This window comes from Felis catus, chromosome C1 (genome assembly GCF_018350175.1).
Source record: "Felis catus isolate Fca126 chromosome C1, F.catus_Fca126_mat1.0, whole genome shotgun sequence".
Classification (NCBI taxonomy): Eukaryota; Metazoa; Chordata; class Mammalia; order Carnivora; family Felidae; genus Felis; species Felis catus.
The window spans coordinates 103,985,732-104,006,162 of record NC_058375.1 but is presented as its reverse complement, the minus strand read 5'-3'; the positions used below and the strand labels follow the sequence as shown (position 1 = coordinate 104,006,162).

Here is a 20,431-nt window from a genome sequence, read left to right as displayed (position 1 = left end):
AAGCCATCACTAATAAGGGTCTAACCCATCTTTTTCAGCCTTTTCTCTCCCTCTTCCCACAAACCGTAGCTCCCACATTTGGCAGGTCCTGGCCAAGGATCACAGGTAAGGTGTCTGTTTGCTTTTGATGGCTTCCCATTTAGCTCCAGTTAAATTGTCTGTGTTCCTATCTGTTTATTCACAAAGTTTCTCCTGTCAGGAATATCCTGCCATCCCCCCAACTCCTTCTCTCACTCCTTGCTTAACTAGGACAAGAGGTCATCTGTCCAGAGAGAAAGACAAGAGGATTTGTGACTTTAGGAGAAAAGAGAAGGCTGCAAATATTGCTTTGGGCATTTATTTAAAAGGAAAGAGATGTGACCAAAGAGATGGACAAAAACATGGTTGAAGCTGGGCACTTATGCTCCGTGTTGCGGCTTGGCACACAGCTGTTTCTTCCTTCAGCTGCGCTGGGTGGGGGGGGGGGGGGGGGGGGTTCTGCCCAGTGCCAGGGTCTCTTCATTTCCTTGGTTTCGTGCTGAGTCAGTCACTGGCTCTGGCTTTCTTCTCCTACCTATCTTTGCCTGTTTCTTCTCTCTTCTTTCTAGTGTCAAATAAAAATCTCTTCCAAAAAAGTTGGTGTTCTCATTTTGTTTGGCTTCCTTGTTTACTGTGTTGGAGGAGGGGGAAGGAAAACGTTTTTCTTGGGCACAAAACCACACATACTTATCCAATATTTGAGTGAGAACTGTACACCATCCACTTTTGTAACAGCTGTTCTTTTAACTGGTGACAGGGTGGGAAGAAAGCTTTGATCTGGTGGTGAGGAGAGCAGGTCAAGGAATATGCTCATTTGCCCCACCTTCTATTCCCCAGATTCTTGGCGTATTTAGCATCTCTTTCCCTGTGCTGTCTTCTTCTCTGTACATGGCAATGTGAAAGGCAGCAAGCTACAGAGTCAGGCTAATCTTGCTGTAACTTTTTTTTTGTTAAGTTTCTGGCACAGGCTTACAAAGCTGTAGGAAGAAAAAAGAAAGTTGGTATTACTGCCACACAACTTAGATACCCGATGTAATTCATTATTTGGTCCTTGTGACTCAGGAGGGAATGGAAAGGAAAGAAGGAAGGGGTTATATGAGTTGTATCTTATTGCTAACATTGCACTTGCGTCCTCTAGCAAATCTGGCTGGTTTTGGTGGAAGTGGGGAGGACGCCAACCTTTGAGGTCTCTTTGCAGGAAAGTAGGGCAATCAAAGAAGAAATCAGTGCCACTCAAAAAGTTGCAGGTGGATTCTCCATGTGTAGCACCAAAGGCTGGCACAGTGTTAGGAGAGGGACACTCACTGAAGGTGGTTTCATGAGCGGAGGGAGGCCCAGAGATCCAGGGAACTCCCTCATCATCGTTTCGATCATGTGTAAGATGGTAACTTGATCTGCGTGATCTCTTTGGACCTGAGAAAATGTGTGTCCAAAAGGATGCCTCCTGAACAGTGCCTCTTCCGTAGTTCTGCTAGGTCTTGAGTTGGGGGGAGAAAGATAAAAGGCACCAACTATCAAAAGTTCATTCTTAACACCTGATTGGAAAGGGGGAAAGCAGAGAGATTCTTTGCTCTAGCATAACTTGGAAGTCAAAGGTGGTAAGCGGTCATAGATTGCAATTTCCTTTTCAGAGTTTTTATTTATGAAGAAATGACATTTATTTTACTGACAGAGTAGCCTTACCATCTGAGGGAATTTAGATTCAGTAAAGAATTTGGTCTAAAGGGTTAGACTGCTTGATATTCACCAGTTTCCTCTTGACAACTGTGACAGGCTTCCATTTGGCAACTCCTTGCCAAGGATCACAGATACGGTCTTTTGCTATTTTGCAGTTAAGGGACTGGAGTAGGGAGTTCTAGGTGGTCCTCTTTCTGGAAATGGGAGGAGGCAATCTCAGAATGGGGAGTGTGGTAAAGGAGAGAGAGAAGGTGCTTAGCATATAGTAGGTAATTACTGAGAGCACACGGTTTTAGAGTGAGAAGGTCCTGTGTTAATTCCCATGAACCGGAGAAACAATCTCTTTGTGCCTGTTTCTTGATCAGGGAATGTTTGCCCGGAAGAATGAGATGAGGTTAGAATCCCCATATGTAAAACCTAACCCATCATACGAGTTTTCTTTTAAAAAAACAAATTTATTAAGAGCTTACTATGTGTCTGGTACTGTCTTTGTTGGGGTAAATGAGACAAAAGTCCTTGCATTTATAGAGCTTACATTCTGGTGGCACACAAACTGTGGTAGTTATTGATTTGAGGAAAGCTTAAATAAAATGGAATTAGGAATGCCAAGGACAGGCAAAATCCTGCATCAGTGCTGATTATACAAAAATGTAATGGCAAATCATGAGTTCCAGTCTCTGTTACCTAATAGGGAAATTTGTGATCTGCAGAGGACTCAGTTCCAAGTGTTTATATACTCTGCCCATCACCCTTTGCCAAGGAGCTGCACTTCTACAACCCACCTCCAGACCCAGTCTGTCTCTTGCCTTGTTCTTCACCTAATAGGTAAATACCTCTTGCCTTTACTTGTAGCCTGCTGTTGGTCCAATGGGGAGAGGCAGCTGTGTTTATTTATTTGCCTCTCCTACAAGCTTTCTTTCCTAACAGGTCTGACCTCCTATCCAGTGGAAAATGTGTTTCATCCATCTTCCTCTGGGTGATATGAAGTCTTGAGTCCCTTTGGACCAGTTTTGCCCTCGTGTTGGTTCGATGGTTTCCTGTGGACGGCCAGGGCTTGAGCAGCATTTCAGTCTCCCACTCTAGTCTCCCTTTCCACCCATCACCTCCTGGAGGATACTCCAGGTGTCAAGGGTGTAGCACCTTCATTGTAGGTGCTTCAGGCTCTTCTGAACATACCTTGAAGGGCCAGCAGGCTAGTGGCCAGCATCACCCAGACCTTTTGCAGGAAGCCTGAACTGGGAGTGCCTTGACTGTGAGTGAACTCGAGGTGTCTTCTTTGCTTCAATCCTTTGACTGTGTAGTTCCCTGCCTCTGGTTCAAAAGAGAATCAGTGGATCAGGTGAGGGTTTCAGAAATCATTAATACCTCCTTTTGCATCATCTCAGGACGGTTGGGGTTTTTTTGTTTGTTTTGTTTTTGGTTTTGGTTTTTTTTTGTTGTTTGTTTTATCTCCAAGGATAGCTCTCAGCACAATTTATTCCCCAAATAAACATTTTTTAACATTTATGGGTAGTGATGATGATTTACTTAATTAAGCAGCAGTGAACTGATACAGAATCTACTCTGTGTCACACTGGGGATACAAACAGGCCTACCTTAAAGGAATTTTATTATTTTTTTTTCATGTTTATTTTATTTATTTTGAGAGAGAGAGAGAGCATGAGCAGGGGAGGGGCAGAGAGAGGGAGAGAGAAACCCAAGCAGGCTCTGTGCCGTCAGTGCACAGCCTGATGCAGGGCTCCAACTCACAAACCATTGAGATCATGACCTGAGCCAAAATCAAGAGTCAGACGTTTTTTTTTTTTTAATTTTTTTTTTTAACGTTTATTTATTTTTGAGACAGAGACAGAGCATGAATGGGGGAGGGGCAGAGAGAGAGGGAGACACAGAATCGGAAGCAGGCTTTAGGCTCTGAGCCATCAGCCCAGAGCCCAACGCGGGGCTCGAACTCATGGACCGCGATATCATGACCTGAGCTGAAGTCGGATGCTCAGCCGACTGAGCCACCCAGGCGCCCCAAGAGTCAGACGTTTTTTAACTGAGCCACCCAGGCGCCCCTTGATTGTACCTTTTAAAATCTGTCTTATTTTCTTAAAAAATGTTTTAATGTTTATTTTTGAGAGAGAGAGTGCAAGCTGAAGAGGGGCAGAGAGAGAGAGGGAGACACAGAATCCGAAGCAGGCTCCAGGCCCTTAGCTGTCAGCACAGAGCCCGACACGGGGCTCAGGCTCATGAACCGTGAGATCATGACCTGAGCCAAAGTCAGACGCCTAACCGACTGAGCCACGCAAGCACCCGAGTCTTGTTAGACAGCTAACATAGCTTAGTCACCTTGGACTTGATTGCCCCCAAATCTCATTTAAAAACTATCTTCTGGAGTGTGTCAAGCAGTTTAGCAGAAGTTAAAATCTTGGGCTTTGGAATAGATCTGGGTTTTTATCTACCATTTACTAGCTGAATGAACTTACCCAGATTAGCTTTGAGCCTGACTCTTCACGTGACAAGATTAGGCCCAACCTCAAAAAGGCCATGAAGATCGAAAGAATTGATCTATCATTCAGCGCAATGCCTGGCACACAGTAAGCACTCAGTAAATGGTAGACATTGTTTACAGACACTATGTTACCTGTCCAGCTGTGTTTCACCCTCCAAAAGGAACCTCATCTCTGCATTTGGTGAGCATCCATATGTGCTGACACTAATACTCAAATAAACCGAGAGGATGAGAAAGGCATTTTATCTCACAGCCATCACAAGTAGAAATGCTTAGGGTGTATTAGGAGAACGTGACTAGGTTATAGACTACATAGATTAGCTTATAAGGAGAAGGGCTTTTCTGCTCCGATTCGGTTCTGCAAGCTTAGCACTGTGCCTGTGGGATGCACAATCAACAGGACAAGTATGAGAAGAACGACAGAGGAGTTTCCACTAGTAAAATCAGCTGGAACAGGATTCACATAAATGGTAGAATGAAATTGTATAGAGTGTCCAATACCAGGCAAAAGTGATTCAGACATCGTCCCGTAGACACTGGAAAGCCCTTAACACTCTGTGAATAGTGGTGTGGCATGTACAAATTAGCATTTTAGAAAGAGATCAGATGGCAATGTGGATTGAAGACAGATGGTATTTAGAGTTGATGGACTATTAGGTAACGGCTCGGTTCCAGGTCCAGAGGTAGGATGTGGGAGGAGAAATAAAGATGAACGAGACACACTTGGATTTCAAGGGGCTTGTCAGTCAGGAGACTTGGAATATTTTCAGTGTGAGATGATGAAGAATTGGAAAACCCCTTTGGGAAGAAAGGAATCAAAGTAGGAAAGAACTAGTAGTATTTAGTAACTGACTGGATGGGGAAGAGAAAAAAGGCACCAAGATTTCAACTGTAAATCATGGGCAGAACTAGGGTCTCAGGTTGAGTGTGAGGAGATGGCAAGCAGGACAGTTGTCAGTGAAAACATTAAATTGAAACTTAGGAAAGAAGTTAGAGCTGGAGAAATTGATTCATGGGTCGGTTTGCAGGGAGGTGCAGGTTAAAATCAGGAGGGTATGAGACCTTAGGAGAGAGCACAAAGATCGAAGAGGTGAGGAGTGAGTCTGAGGGAATGAATTCACACGTTTGAGAGGTGGGAGGAGGAAATAGTGACAGACGAAGAGAGAACAGACAGGTAGGAAACCTGGGAAGTACAGAGTCACAGAAGCTGATAGAGATTGGGAGTTTGGTAAGGGGGGGAATGGGAGGGCTGACTGGAAGCAGGGTCAGAGAGGAAGGTACCAGGAAGCAAGGAAGAAACTCTAAATTAGTCTAGACTGCAGTAGAAAATGTGGGTTAACTGCTAACCATAGGAGATGATGAAAGCATTTGTTAAAAGGTTCCAGTCTGGGTTTTTATTTGGGAGGGAAGTAATTTATTTCTATTTTTCTTAAAGTTAAAACATAAGATAGTACTTGAAAGTTCATAGAGCATAATAACAGTGTCCTTTAGTCTTCCTATGCTTATTCCCTAGAGACAACCACTGTCAACTCTGAGCTGTTTCATTCACCATATTCTGAAATAGTGTGCTTATATTGCCACTTCTTGATGATAAAGTTTAGACGTTATTGATTTTCTGTTAAAGAAGATGAGGATATGTTTCTCTTAAACCTCTACCTCCTTCCCCGTTTCTGCATCTTTCACAAATCATTATATTACACATTTTAGTTAAATTAATTTTTAGATGATCTGGTTTCTGTAAATGTTACCTATTACAGAGCCAAGTTGTGTGCCATGATTAGGCTTCCTTTTGTAAAATTTAGTGTTTTCCCTGGAGATAATGATGACTTTAATTTTTTTTAACCAGGCAAAATTTTCCATATCTGTGTCTTAAATCCTTTATCCAATCTATCACAGGCCTTCAGAAAGAAGACCTATCAATTCAATTTTTACCCACTATACATCTTCCAGAGTCCCCTTTCTCTTGTTCCTTTTGGACTAATTGCCTGTTTTGGCCCTTTTCCATTCCAGGGTTTCCTTATCTCTTTTCCCTATTAGAGTCCTTACTTTCCTGGATCCCATTTTATCCACTCTACCTATTTACTTTCCTGTTTTTTTGAAGCAGACCTCTGGTGGCTTCTTAAGATCACATTGATGGCTTTTTTTTTCTTTTCCAGTCATTGCATGTCTGTCTTTATTCTTTCCTCACATTTGATTGGTAGTTTGGTTGGGTATACAATTCCAATTAGAACATAATTCTCGGGGTGCCTGGGTGACTCAGTCAGTGAAGCGTCCGACTTTTGGTTTCGGTTCAGATCATGATCTCACAGTTCATGAGTTCAAGCCCTGCCTCAGACTCTGTGCTGACAGCATGGAGCTTTCTTGGGATTCTCTCCCTCTCTTTCTACCCCTCCCCTGCTTGCTCTTTCTCTCTCTCAAAATAAATAAATTTTAAAAAGAACATAATTCTCAGTTTTGAAGGCTTGCTCCTTTCGGAATATAGAAACACAGTCACGCACTGCGGGGTGTATGAGGAAGTCATATATAAAGCTGAGGCTGGAGTAACCATATTTAGGTTTTGTCAAAGTAGTAACAGAATAGGGGAGTATGCACAAAATGAAGGGAATATGCAGAGATGAGAGGCCTTGCTGCCCCAGAGACATTGAGATCGTAACTCTTTTTAAGTTCTGTTGGATTTCTGGTGTCTGATTCCAGAAACAAAACTCATAAATGCCAGCTATGCTTCCTGTTTTATTATTTTTTTCCTTTTAACCTATGGCAGCTTGAGTGGGTTTCTGTTTCTTAAAACTAAGATCTTAAAACTAATGCTCTTAAGACAACCATCCGTTTGATCTAAAATCCATATCTATCACAGCCTGAAGGCTCAGTGCCTATATTTAGAAATAGAACCACATTTGTGAGAGATCTCTGAATCAGAACCAAGAAGCCTAAATTCCAGACCTCTATCTGCTTCTACTGGCACTGGTCAGTGAGACAAATTGAACAATTTGCTTTACCTTCTTGTGACTCAGTCTCAGCGTCAATCAAAATTGAATGGCTTACCTCAGTAAGATTTTTAAAATTAAAGACAAAATGAGACCACTTTTGTATCCATGCTTTGAGGAGAGGTGGCATTTGCTGGTGGGACTGGTGGGAAATGACCGAGTCATGGGAAGGACTCTTCCCCCAAGGAGACTCCTACCCAGGACCCGAAGTAACTACTTCTGGCTCCAGCCGCCGACCCTGCTTACTATCTCATCTGGTGGCATTTGGGAGATCAGAGCTTACCTGTGACTAAAACAGAGAAAAAGTGGCCCTGAAGGCGCATATCTGGCCTCTGGCTTGTGGCACAACACTGGTAGGTCCCGCTGTCCGATGGTGTGGCATGGTTTATGGTGAACACCAACTGAGATGATCTTTCGCTGATGCCATCTTCCCTGGGATCCCGTCGAAGTCTCAGTTGCCGCAGGCTGGTCTCAGGGAAACAGCCCGAAGACCTGTCCTTGCACAAAAACACTATAGCACCCTCAGCCTCTTCTTTTGTATGCCGCAAAGTACAGATCAAGCTTAATTGCTTTCCATCCTGGGAAAATGAGCTGAGGATGTGCAAGCACCCTGGAAGGGGAAGGGGGAGGAATTAGGCCCAGGAGGCCGGGTATACATGGCCGACTAATTCATTCACAGAGAAATGTTGAGCAGACATGGAGGCTAACAGACATTAAATACCACCCCTTAGACGAGTAGTCTACAGCCTATACCCCTATCTGAGGGAGACCTGCAATCCCAGTTATTCATTAATTCAGAAATGACTTCTATTTCTACTCTCCAAATGGAACTTGCATAGGACCTTTACTAAAAGTACTTTTGTATACATCTAATCCTCGGTATAGCCCTAGACACATGTGTTGTTCCCATTTTATAAACTGAGGTACATGGGGGTTAAATGGGTTATATACTTGACACATATTGTAGTATCTGAGTCTCAAACCTGGGATTCATAAAGTTGGAAATGTGTAAAATGCTGAAAGATCTTCGATTGAGGTCCAGATTACCAGGCTCTCAGCAACACATAGCAACACACAGGGGCAGAAGGTCTGATGGGGTGGGCAACAGTATTCGTTTTAACAAAAAACATGAAACTATGTTTTTGCCCTTTCACTAGTGTCAAGAGGCAGTGGGTTCTTTTCTTCCCCACCAGAGAAAAAAATCTTGGGATCCATCCCTTCTCACGAGTACGGGATTTTCCCTGATGGCTGTCTCTGCTCTGGGGATCTGGGGGTGGGCTGTCCTCACCACCAAGTCGGATGTCCACCATTGCCAGCAGAATGGCCAGGACCAAGCAGCCTCTGCCAGGTGCCATCAGGGTCCGGCACGTTGTCAGCAGCTGCAGAAACTCAAAGCAAACGTTGGCTCCAGTGAAGTCCTTGGCCTCGATTTCCTGAAAGCACATGGGGATTCCTAGACAAGGCCTTCCGGGCTCCAAGACCATCTCCCTGTTCCAGGCACTAGCTTAAGTTGGCATAAGTCAGGTGGAGGAAGACTTGGGCATGAGGGTCCAGCTGGCTGGGAAATGAGATAGTTTATCAAGTGAGGTATGCTGGAGAGGAGAGAGGACAAAAGAGGTAAGACACCTATACAGGGAGACACTAAAGGCTCTATTGTCAGAATACTTTTTTCTAAATTAAGTTGGATTACTGGGTCAACGAATATGAACGTTAGAATTTTTTCTGCTGGACGCCTGGGTGGCTGAGTCGGTTGAGCGTCCGACTTCAGCTCAGGTCATGATCTCACGGTCTGTGAGTTCGAGCCCTGTGTCAGGCTCTGTGCTGACAGCTCAGAGCCTGGAGCCTGCTTTGGATTCTGTGTGTGTCTCTCTCTCTGCCCCTCCCCTGCTCATGCTCTGTCTCTTTCTCTCTCTCTGTAAAAAATAAACATTAAAAAATTTTTTTTTAAATTTTTTTTCTGCTATATATTATCAGATTGCTCTCCAAAGATATGGTTGAAACTCAGATGTTCAAGAATGTGCTTGTCAGCACTGGATACTGTCATATTTTTTCCAATTTGATGAATTGGATCAATTTGAGATCTAAAAAGTTAGATCTCACTGTTGTTTTATTTTGCATTTCCATATCTAGTGAGGGGGAGGATCTCTTCATACATTTATTGGTCAATAGTATTTCCTCTTCTATGAATTGCCTGTTCATTTTTTTTTGCATGTTTTTCAAAATCACCTTTTTAAAAAATCAGTTTTTTCTCTGTTAGAGATAGTAACCTGACTTTTTTGTTTTAACAAATATTTTCTCCCAATTCATTGTTTATCTTCTGATATGATGTTTCTTTCCATCAGGAAAATTCATGTTTGTGTGTAGTTAAATACAGTGCATCTATCTTTTAAGTCCTCTGTTTCCTGTATTAAGAAGTTTCCCTCAGGTTGGACTTACAGTTTTCTTCCAATATTTTTATTGTTTTACCGTTTATATCCTCTCATCCTAGCTAAGAAAAAGTATCCTCATGTCAAAAAACCCCAAACTGAACCAAAACAGTATATTGCGAAAAATTTCAGAAATGAAATTGAGGACAAGGAACAAGCCACTGTAACTGTAGGGGTCCGCGACATCATGACCTGAGCCGAAGTAGGACGCTTAACTGAGCCACCCAGGTGCCCCCTATGCATTGAATCATTTTAATCTTCACAGATACCATTACCTCCTCTTTTCAGGTAAAGATACTTTGCATTTCTTTCCTTCAGAGTGTTTCTTAAATTTTCCTAAACCTAGAAAAATTGGTGGCGCTCTGATCCCAACTCTTGATGATTCTGTGCTCTCGGGCTTGTCTCAGGTCCTCACCTGGCCCGTTCCCTCACCTGTATAATGAGGTGGCTGTCTACTTCAAAATATTGAAAAACAAGCTTCAGCAACACAGATCTGAATGTGGCATTCTCCCCAGTTAAAAGATCTCAGTGACTCCACACAGTTGATATTTATCATTCTTCTGGCTACCCAGTAGTATCTTCTGGTGGAACCAGCCTCCCTCTCTTTTCTCCTCTCAGTACCTCCCTGTGAGTCCTCATAGAAAGTAGAGCTCTGATGCTCTCTTCAGGAGCCCAAAGGACCAGATACACTTTCTTCCTACCCTCCGAAAGCTGGGGTTGGGCCAATGAGGTGTTCCCATCAGGCATTTGGGTCCTGAGGACATGCTGCAAAGATGAGGTAGAGGTAGAATGACACTCCCTGGTGGGATTCCTTCCTAGTCTGGTGCTTCCTCCTCCCACCCCTGAATCACCATCCTAGCCGACCCAAGATACAATTCACTGAATACCCTAAGCTATTTCAAACCTGCAGATTTCTGCCCATTTTGTCTACTCTTTTGGAGATGCCTTCCTTTCTGTCTCTGCCTGAGAAACTCTTTTTTCATTTCATTTTTTTTTTAATATTTATTCATTTTTGAGAGAAGAGTACAAGTGGGGAGGGGCAGAGAGGGAGACACAGAATCTGAAGCAGGCTCCAGGCTCTGGTCAGCTCAAACTCATGAACCATGAGATCGTGACCTGAGCTGAAGTTGGATGCCCAAATGACTGAGCCACCCAGATGCCCCTCTTTTTTTTTTTTTTTAATTAAAAAAAAAAGTTTATTTATTTATTTTGAGAGACAGAGAGGAAGAGAGAGAATCCCAAGCAGGCTCCACACTGTCAGTGCAGAGCCTGATCTCACAAACCATGAGCTCATGACCTGAGCCAAAACCAAAAGTCAGATGCTCAACTGACTGAGTCACCCAGCTGCCCCTCTGCCTGATAAACTCTTAACCATCCTTTAAATTCCAGCTTATAGCCCAATAAGGGGAAACCACAATAAAATAAAATGAAAATAAACTAATGGAATAAAGGGAAAATGGAGGAAAGTGAAAATTAGGAATAAGAAAGAAGAAAAAAATCATAAATGTAATTGGAGCTAAAAATGAAAAGGGATATTTTTGTATTACCTTAAGCTGAAGAGTTAGAAAATCTGGTTGAAATAAATAATTTTCTATGAAAATACAAATGGCCAGATTGACTCAAAAAATAGAGGAAACCTAAAGGGCCCAATGACCATGGAAGAAACAGAAAATTATTAGGTACTATCTTTCCAGAAAGCACTACGTTGGATAGTTTATAAATAAATTCTTTGAGATATTTTGATGTTGTTCAAACTGATAGCATAGAAAAAGAAGGAAATCTCATTTCTTGTTACTAACACCAAAACTTTAAAGCCTAAAGAAGACTGCAGACCAATCTGACTTATGTGAACATTCATGTAAAATCCTAAATAAAACGTTAACAAATCAATCAAGCAGGATATTAAAAATGTAACACACCATGACAAATGGAGTGGAATTTATCTTAGAAATTCTTGGATGATTCAATATTAGGAAATCTATTAATATCAGTTACTATGTTAATAAATCAAAGAAGAAAGTCAATATTCTGATAAAATCTCATATTCATTCCCATGAAAACTCTAAGGAAAATGGTGACAGTTGAGTATTATTCAACATAATGGAGAAATATATATCTCAAATAAAATTCTAGAATCATATTTAATGGTAAAATATAAGATCATTTCTATTAAGATTAGGAGAAAGGCAAAGGTGCTTCCTATTACCTTTATTATTTTCTATTTTTCTGGGAACATTAGTCATTGCATTTAGACAAGAGAATAAAGTTAAGGGTATAAATACTGGAAATCTTGAGGCAAAATATTTCCACTTGATGTAACTTTTTTTTTTAATGTTTATTTTTGAGAGAGAGAGAGAGAGAGAGAGAGAGAATGAGCAGGGGAGGAGCAGAGAGAGATACACAGAATCTGAAGCAGGCTCCAGGCTCCGAGATGTCAGCACAGAACCCGATGCAGGACTCAAACCCACAAACTGGGAGATCATGACTTGAGCCAAAGTCAGACACTCGACTGACTGAGCCACCCAGGCGCCCCTGATGTGACTTGCATTTGGAAAACCCAAGAGAATTAAGAATATTAGAAACAATGAAAGAATATTAGAAACAACAGATATTCAGGGAATATCTGAATAGGCAGTTCACAAAATAGGAAATGTAATGAAAAGTTGTTCAGTCTTAATAGGGAAGTGCAAAGTTTTAAAAGTTCAGAGTCCAGGGGCACCTGGGTGGCTCAGTCGGCTGAGCATCCGACTTCAGCTTGGGTCATGATCTCACGGTCTGTGGGTTTAAGCCCTGCATCGGGCTCTGTGGTGACAGCTCAGAGCCTGGAGCCTGCTTCGAATTCTGTGTCTCCCTCTCTCTCTGCCCCTCCCCCACTCATGCTCTGTCTCTCTCTGTGTCAAAAATAAACATTAAAAAAAATTAAAAAAAAAAAAAGTTCAGAGTCCAGAATTTCAGAATTACCACCCAACAGATGAGCACAAATGAAAATGATCAATAAATCCAATTCAGGGTGCCTGGGTGGCTCAGTCCGTTGAACTTCCGACTCTGGCTCAGGTCGTGAGCTTGTGGTTCGTGAGTTTGAGCCCTGCATTGGGCTTTCTGCTGTCAGCACAGAGCCCACTTTGGATCCTCTGTCCCCCTTCTCTCTCTGCCCCTCCCCCACTCATGTGCACGCACACGCTCTCTCTCTCTCTCTCTCTCTCTCTCAAAAATAGATAACCATTAAAAAAAATAAATCTGATTCTACTGAGAGTCTTAGGAAATACGTACAATAGTTCACCCTGGGTGAAAATATACCCTGTACTTTTGGCTCTGCTTATAGAAATAAAAACATGAGTGTGATGGAATATATATTTAAGGATATTTGCTGCAACAGTATTTACAATGCCAAAAAACTAGAGAAAAGGTAAACACCGATCGGTCAGAGAATGGTTGAATAAATTATGGCATATCCATAGTATAGAGTATTATGTATTTATAATTTACATAAAATAATAAGATAAACATATAACATAAATAAAATTTAATCAGATACTCACAAAATAAATACATAAAATTATAAATATTTCCTGGATACAACTGCTAGTCAGAAAATATGATAGAAGTAGAAATGCCACTCATAGCAGCAACAACAAAAATCCCATAAAATTCCCAGGAATTTAAAATGTAGCAAGATTGTATTAGGATCTATAGGATAAAAACTGTGAAGTGCTGTTAGCAAAAGAAAATCTAAATAAAGACAATTGTTGATTTTCTCTATACTTCTCTATTAATGTGCCACGATCCTAATAAAATCCCAGTGGTCTGGCCCCCAGTGCTGCTGCCCTAGCCCTGACCTCTTGTTCCCTGTCCTGTGTTGTTATACTTTCATGCTGTTCCATGTCTTCATCAGAATGTCTGGCTGACTCTTGAAGCAAAACATTGAAACATTTAGTGACATGCTTTTGTGTCTAGCTACAAAGTAACATCTGATTTGAAAAGGAAGATAAAGAAGGATTGCAATTACTCATTTAGCCTAGGTTTGTAGTTAAAAGCATAGACTCTGGAGGCATCTAGGTGGCTCAGTCAGTTAGGCGTCCGACTTTGGCTCAGGTCATGATCTCACAGTTTGTGGGTTCAAGCCCTGCATCAGGCTCTGTGCTAACAGCTCAAAGCCTGGAGCCTGTTTTGGATTCTGTGTGTGTCTCTCTCTGCACCCCCACCCCACTCACGCGCTATCTCTTTCTCTCTCAAAAATAAATAAACATTAAAAAAAAAAAAAATGCATGGGCTCTGGGGCCAGACTGCTTGTGTCTAAGACCGGATCCAAAACTTACTAGTTGTGTGACAGGCAAGTTTCTTAGGCTCCTGGGACAGGAACTGTGCTCAGCCCTTAATAAATAAATGGGCATATTTGACAAACACTGAACACCTCTGATGTGTCAGGCACCATAGAGCACAGAGAGATCATTAAAACCGAGGCAGACTGTCCTAGTGGTTCTATGCAGCCTTTAGTCAGAAGGACAGGTCTATAATCTGGCTTTGACACTTACTAGCTAGCTGTGTGATGTTAGGCAAGTTTCTTAACCTCTCTGAAAAACAGCTTACTGAGCTATAAAATGGTGCTAATATTCTCTTCCCAGGGCTGTTGTTGGGGTTAAAGGAGGCAACCATGTAAACTAGTTACCTGGTATAATGCCAGTATAGTGGCTGGCATAGAGTAAGGGCTCAGTAAATGTTAGCTATGATTATTTTTATGCTTCCTCATATTGGGGGCAATTTTCAGTGTCCCATGCAACATCCACATACACAATTGTGTTCAGTTCTTCTAAAACACAGCTATTATGGTTATTTAAAAATCTGTCACTTTTACTAAGCATATGGAAGCTTAGAGAGGCACTGTGAGTAGCTTAAAATCACCGCTTCTAAGTAAAGGAGCTAGGATTTTAATTCCCAAGGTATGTGAGTCTTATGTCCTTTGTCCCTCTTCTCACAGCTATCTAGCCATTCAGGAACAGCTGCAATCCAAGGAGGGCTTTGATGACAATAATAAGGTCATAAAGTATATCAAGGAATAGGAAAAGAGAAATTCTGAACGAGGGGTCTGGAAAGGCTGCAAGAAGGGAGTGCAGTTAGGCCTTGACAGATGGTTGCTGACTTTGGGGAGCCGGTGGTGAGGGCTGGGGAGATTTGGCCTCCAATCCGGGCTCTGCATTAGCTGTGAGATGTTGAGAAGGTCATGTTCCTTCTCTAGGCGTGTTTCCTGAGGGACTGATGCAGTGGGATGGGAGGGGGCAGGGTAGGGACTGCTTCCAAGAAGAGAGCTGCAGACTGGCGGGCCGGCTGGCAGGCTCCAGGCTTTTCCCTGTGGCTGGGCCTCGCGGTGCCTAGGGCCGAGCTGGAGCAGAGAGTGTAAGTCTATCGTGGGCGGTTCAAGAGGGCCGGGACGGGTGGGGGCCATGGGGGAAAGGATGCTCTTGGTGTAGGTGACCTTGGTGCCCGGAGGAGGGGGGGCACCCCGGCGTGACGCGGGCAGGGCCCGGCGGGGTAGGCACAGCCGCTTCTGCACTCTGACCGCTAGAGGGCGCTGCTTTCCAGATGGAACAGGGAAGGCCCGTGAGCCGCCAGGGCGCGAGGCAGGGCGTGCTGCCACCCGCGGAAACCCTGAACTACTGGGAGAGGTGTAGGGGGTGCAAGGTCGCTTTCGGTGGGTCCTGGGGGCACAGCCTGTGCTAGAACAGCAACTGGCCCTCCACAGCGGGAAGAGATGGTGGACAGGGAAATGGGACTCTCTGGGCAAGCCCCGGAATCGGCAAGGGTGACAGGTGAGGATGGCATCCTCAACTTTCAGCCTTCCCTGGGCCCCCTGAACTATGCTGGCTGCCCAGGGCCTGTGGATGCGGAGGATGCGCCTCCGGAGGTAAGCACCCTCCTGGCCCCCGACCTTGTAAAGGTGGGGGCACGTGAAGTCCCAGATTCCAATCCAAGCTTCCTGTGGCCTCCGGCGCGTTACTAACCTTGCCCAGCCGCTCATTCCTCTTGTGTTTAAAACTCCTTTCTGCGAAATGTTGCGATAATTAAGTGATACATGAATCTGTGCCCGAGGTTTTCTGGGGCGTGGGGACTGTCGCTGGTGGGGACACGACGGTAAGGAAGAGGCTCTTCTCTTTGCTGCTAAAGCCCAGATCTGACCTCTCAGGGGGGCTGGAAGGTTAGCAATCAGCCTCACAAATACTTGTTTGCAACTCTCCCGCGAAGCTGAGAATGATGCCCCCAGACCCAGAGATGGGATTTCATCCGCCTCTACCCCGACTTCCTTAAACTAGAAACAGATTAGTAAATACACTGAGGTTAGCATATTAGGAAGCCCTGGAGCAGTTGCCTGCTTTCTCAGGCTTGTGGCTCTTAACCTCCTGGGCACACCCAGCCAGTAACCATCAGTAACCATCATAACTTCATAGTAGTGATGAGCGTAGGCAACATTTTGAGAAATCCATGACGATTGTAATGAGATGTGAAAATATTTCTGATTTCTGTTGATGGCAAATTCTGTCGAGGGTCGTTGCCGACATTCATGATCGAAGCAAAGGCTAACTTTCAGCTAGAGACTGGTGGAAATAAATAATGTTTCTCCCAGATTCAGGAATCCCATGAATGGACCCCCCAGTTAAGAATTCCTGTAGAACAGGCTCCTCATTTTGCCGTTAGGGAAACTGAGGCAATCAGCTCTCCTGATTTCGAAGTGAAATGTCTTCCACTAAAGTGCATAACTCTGGAACTTGGAGGAAAAATATTTATTTATTTAATTTGAGAGAGAGAGAGAGAGCTCAAGCAGGGGAGAGGGTCAGAAGGAGAGAGAGAGAGAGAAAGAGATAGAGAGAGAGAGAGAGAGAGAAAGAAAGAAAGAGAATCTTCAGCAGGCTCCATACTCAGCATGGACCCAGACTCAGCTTGAGCCCACGGCCCTGGGATCATGACCTGAGCAGAAATCAAGAGTTTGATGCTCACCGACTGAGCCACCCAGGAGCCCGAAGGGAAACTGTTTCTAAACCATTATTTTCACCCTGAAATTCCCAAGCTGACTCTCCAAAACATGCCAGTTGGCCTGAAGCCCCCTCCTGTTGGTGTTACCCCCAGAGCAAACATCTGCAGTGTGAAGTTCCTTCCGGGGTGCCTTACAGGACCAAGGAGCCCAGAGGCTTGTCCTAGGCCAGGCTTTGAGGGATTCGGAGGAGAGTTGATCCCAAACTTGGTAACTTCCTCTAGTAACCACCTCCTTTTTCTTGGTGAGAACGACCCTTTGTCACTCATCACCTGTGAGCACTGAACAAAAGACAGTGGCCTAGAGGCTCCAGGACCACAGGAGAGGCTCCCTCGCGGACAGTTGCTTCAAGGAGCTCGCCCAGATTTCCCTGCCATGAACACACAGTACGGTTCTTTCTCACTTGAGGTGCCAGAATGGGGCCCGTACCCCTGAAAGCCTGCAGGGGAAGGGCGAGCATGGTGGCCCAGCTGGCACCGAGTAACACTTCTGTTTCCCAGGCTCCCGAGGGTAAAGGACATTTCAAAAATCAGGGTTTCTCAGGGACCCCACCGGGAGCCTGTCCTTACGTGAGCAGTTCTGTCAACTGTCCCATCCCTGCTCCTGGACCCCGGGTCCCCAGCGGGCCTTATTACCTCCGGACTGACGTCCTTCTTTCTTGCTCGTAGGCTGGGGGCTCTGGTGACGGCACTTTGATGGAGCCTCAGCCCCTGACTTGCTCCTCGGGCGTCTCCCACTTCCGTCACTGCTCACACCTTCACGGCTGGTATATATGGTCTTTGAAAACCACAGCATGGGTTTTTGTAGCAGGCAGGGGTCGGCCTACTTCTCTCTCCTCCACCCCCACTGTGCCTTTTTTTTCTCTACCACCCCATCCTCTGCTCCTCTCTCCTTTTCCTCTTCCTTTCTTTGTGTGTTAGGGACAGACTCTAACTGCCTGCTGAGAGGGCTGAGAAAAAGTGCTCTTGGAAATTGCTTTCTTCACATTCGGGGACAAAGGCTTTTCACTCGGTGATTCAGAATAAAGACAAGACGGGTAATAGAATGACTAGGAGATGTAAGGACAGCCACGTGCTGTCACGTATAAAGAAGAATAGCAAGTCTTCCCGAGAGACTTAAAGACAGAACAGAGTAGGGGCACCTAGATGGCTCAGTCGGTTGAGCGTCTGACTCTCGATTTTGGTTCAGGTCATGGTCCCAGGGTTGTGGGGTCGGACCCTGCGTCGGGCTCCGCACTGAGCATGGAGCCTGCTTGGGACTCTGTCTCTCCCCTTTGCCTCTGCCCCCTTCCCCTCTCACACACTCTCTCAATCTCTCTCTCTCTCTCAAAAAAAAAAAAGAACTGGGCAGAGTAGAGAGCAGCTCCAGGTTGAAGGGGGAGAAGGAGGGTGGGGCTATGAGGGAGGCTGGGGCGGGCACCGGAGACAGGGAGCGGGGCAGCCCAAACAGTCCTGTACGTACCGGTGAGCAGGTGGGTGGCTGACCTATGACGCCTCGAGCCATTTCCATTCTGCTCTGTTCTGTTCCTTCTTGGTCACTGGTGGCTGGGGGGATTGCTGGGATTACTCCTAAACTCTAGTGTTGTGCACTTTGGTGGGAAGAGCAGCGATCTGAGTGAGAGTGAGAAGCTAACTTCTGCAAGGTCCTAACTTCTGCAAGACTGGGCCAGGCTCTGTGCCAGGGGGCACCCAGAGCAGCAGGAAGCCCCGTGGTTCTGCAACAAACAGCCAGCATGATTGCTAACCAATGGCAGGCTCCCCAGGAGCCCAAGAGGTGTCATCAGAAGTGGGGTTGGGGAAATTTTTCATGACTGATCTAGAGTCACTCTCACCCGTGTGCGGCCAGGGAGTTCCTGATCTGGGGCCCTCTGTGGTCCCCAGTAGAGTGCTCTGGGGTCTGAGGTCCTTTGAGAAGGCCCCACCAAAGTCATCGCGTTGTCAGGTGGACAGCCATCAGTTCTGTCTCCTGATTCTGCTACACTGCTCAGCTTTCACAACACAATGTGCTGGTTCCTGGGGGATGGAAACCAGCGTCGGGCGTTGGGGTGGGGGGGGAGGCCTTTGCTCCCATCTACGGTCTCTCACCGCCACCCGGGGCACAGGGTGGTCCACCGCAGCCCAGAGGATGCCTGGCTCCACGGACGTGAACTGCTGAATGGGGCCAGGGGTTTGCTAACCCAGTCCCCATAGCAGTGGTCGCGTTCGTGACTTCTCTGTTCCTTCAAGTGGAGATTTGTCCATGCTTGTCTCTGTGGATACTCAGAAGGCTGGCCATGACAGCCTTCAGCCTGTCTCATCGGCCGGGAGGCTGTGCAACAGTGAGGAGGATGTTGAGGGTAAGAGGAGCTGAAGGTGAGAAAGCCGTGGATATGCGAGCTTGGGGCCCCACGGAGCACCAGCGGACACTCGTGTGTTCGCACTTAGTTGCAAACCCCGCCACTAAGTTGCACTTAGTTGCAAACCCCTCCACGTTCTGCAAAGAGCTCAGGCGTGAAACTGAACGGCAGAGGACTGCTCTCGCACCAGTCGGGGAGCGTCTGTCCATCGTGCAGACACTTGCGTACGTGATTTCCTTCAAGGGCTGCTTCTGCTCACTGAAGCTGTTGTGTCCTGGGCACCGTGGGGTTGGCATGACCGAGCCCTGGCCGGCCCGTTCTCCAGCAGAGCGCGCTTTGTTGGGTCTACGTGGTGTGGGACGAGGCAGAATGTGCCCGGTGCTGTAAGCGCCCCAGAAGTGGGAGAAAACCCAGGAAGAAGAGACAGAAGGGAAGAAGAAATGGAAACGGCCCCCATGCCAGACAGGCGCTTTAGTGGACACAGTGACATTTGAATTGAACTTTTAAAGAAGGTAGGATTTCAAAAGGCAGGGGAAGCATTTTTCAGATGTGAGAATGATAGGAACATACAAGGTGTAGGGGGCACAGCGGGCTTGTTGGGAAACCAAGGAGGCGACAGAAATGGCTGGAGTGTAGGCTGCCTGCTGCCGGTGGCTTCAGGGACAGCCCCTGGCCCACAGCCTCCCAAGTATTTATCCTGTCAGCCTTTGGATATCTAAGGTTCCTGAGGCCAATTACACAATGTAGCAACTGATACAATGTTTTCCAGGTATTACTAGTTAAGTGCTCAACATGAAAAGAAGATCCTGTTGGGTGTTAAATCATATCCCACTTCTGCAGCATTGTGAGGCCTGGCCTGGTCCCTGGCAGGGTGCAGAAAGTTCGATGCCAGGGGTTCTCAAACTTGAGTGTGTATTCAAGTCACTGGGTGATAGTTAAAATACAGATGGCCGGGCCCTGCCACGGAGTTTCTGATTCAGTGGGTTTGCAGTGGGCTTCAAGAGTATGTGCCCCTAACAAGTCCCTGCCGCTGCTGAATCGCTCCTTGCAGACTCTTCTGTGCAATACCTCTTGCATCGTCTACTTTCGTCTCCCTCGTGCTGTGTAGCTCACTGCCACCCAGAGCACCCACTCGGTATTCTTTATTGCACACGTCCAGTATAAAAATTCATTCTCGGGGCGCCTGGGTGGCTCAGTTGGTTGAGCATCCGATTTGGCTCAGGTCATGATCTCGCGATTCATGAGTTCGAGCCCCGCGTCGGGCTCTGTGCTGACAGCTCAGAGCCTGGAGCCTGCTTTGGATTCTGTGTCTCCTTCTCTGCCTGCCCCTCCCCCACTCACACTCTGTCTCTCTCTCTCTCTCTCTCTCTCTCTCTCAAAAATAAAATAAAAAATAAAAATAAAAATTCGCACTCATCGTGCCTTCAGATCTGCCTCCCCTTAACTTTCAACCATCGCTCCCAATTCTGCGGGGAG

At 45.5% G+C, this 20,431-nt stretch overlaps 1 protein-coding gene across 3 annotated transcripts; it reads right to left on the bottom strand.

Moving 5' to 3' along the window:
- Positions 1-321: 321 nt before the first annotated feature.
- Positions 322-18,364, bottom strand: CD160 (CD160 molecule). Of its 3 annotated transcripts, none has more exons than XM_003990577.6 (5): positions 18,082-18,364; positions 8,462-8,606; positions 7,457-7,783; positions 2,872-3,006; positions 322-995 (listed from the first exon to the last, which is right to left on the bottom strand). In XM_003990577.6, exons 1-5 carry the CDS (start codon positions 18,127-18,129, stop codon positions 988-990), a joined length of 663 nt encoding a protein of 220 aa, XP_003990626.3. In that variant the 5' UTR covers positions 18,130-18,364; the 3' UTR covers positions 322-987. The 3 variants fall into 3 exon arrangements, with proteins under 3 accessions (XP_003990626.3, XP_019693301.2, XP_019693302.1); XM_019837742.3 differs by lacking the exon at positions 18,082-18,364 and adding an exon at positions 17,256-17,791 and having other exon boundaries at positions 8,462-8,731; XM_019837743.3 differs by lacking the exon at positions 18,082-18,364 and adding an exon at positions 17,256-17,786.
- Between the last annotated feature and the right edge of the window lie 2,067 nt (positions 18,365-20,431).

Excerpts from the sequence above, each read along its gene's own strand:
- CD160 (XM_019837742.3), bottom strand. The coding sequence starts at position 8,657 with ATGGTCTTGGAGCCCGGAAGGCCTTGTCTAGGAATCCCCATGTGCTTT. Across the intron at positions 7,784-8,461 it reads GGTGGACATCCGACTTGGTG|GGTGCTTGCACATCCTCAGC; the intron begins GTGAGGACAGCC and ends TTCCCCTTCCAG. Across the intron at positions 3,007-7,456 it reads TTTCTCTGTTTTAGTCACAG|AGGCAGGGAACTACACAGTC; the intron begins GTAAGCTCTGAT and ends CTTTTGAACCAG.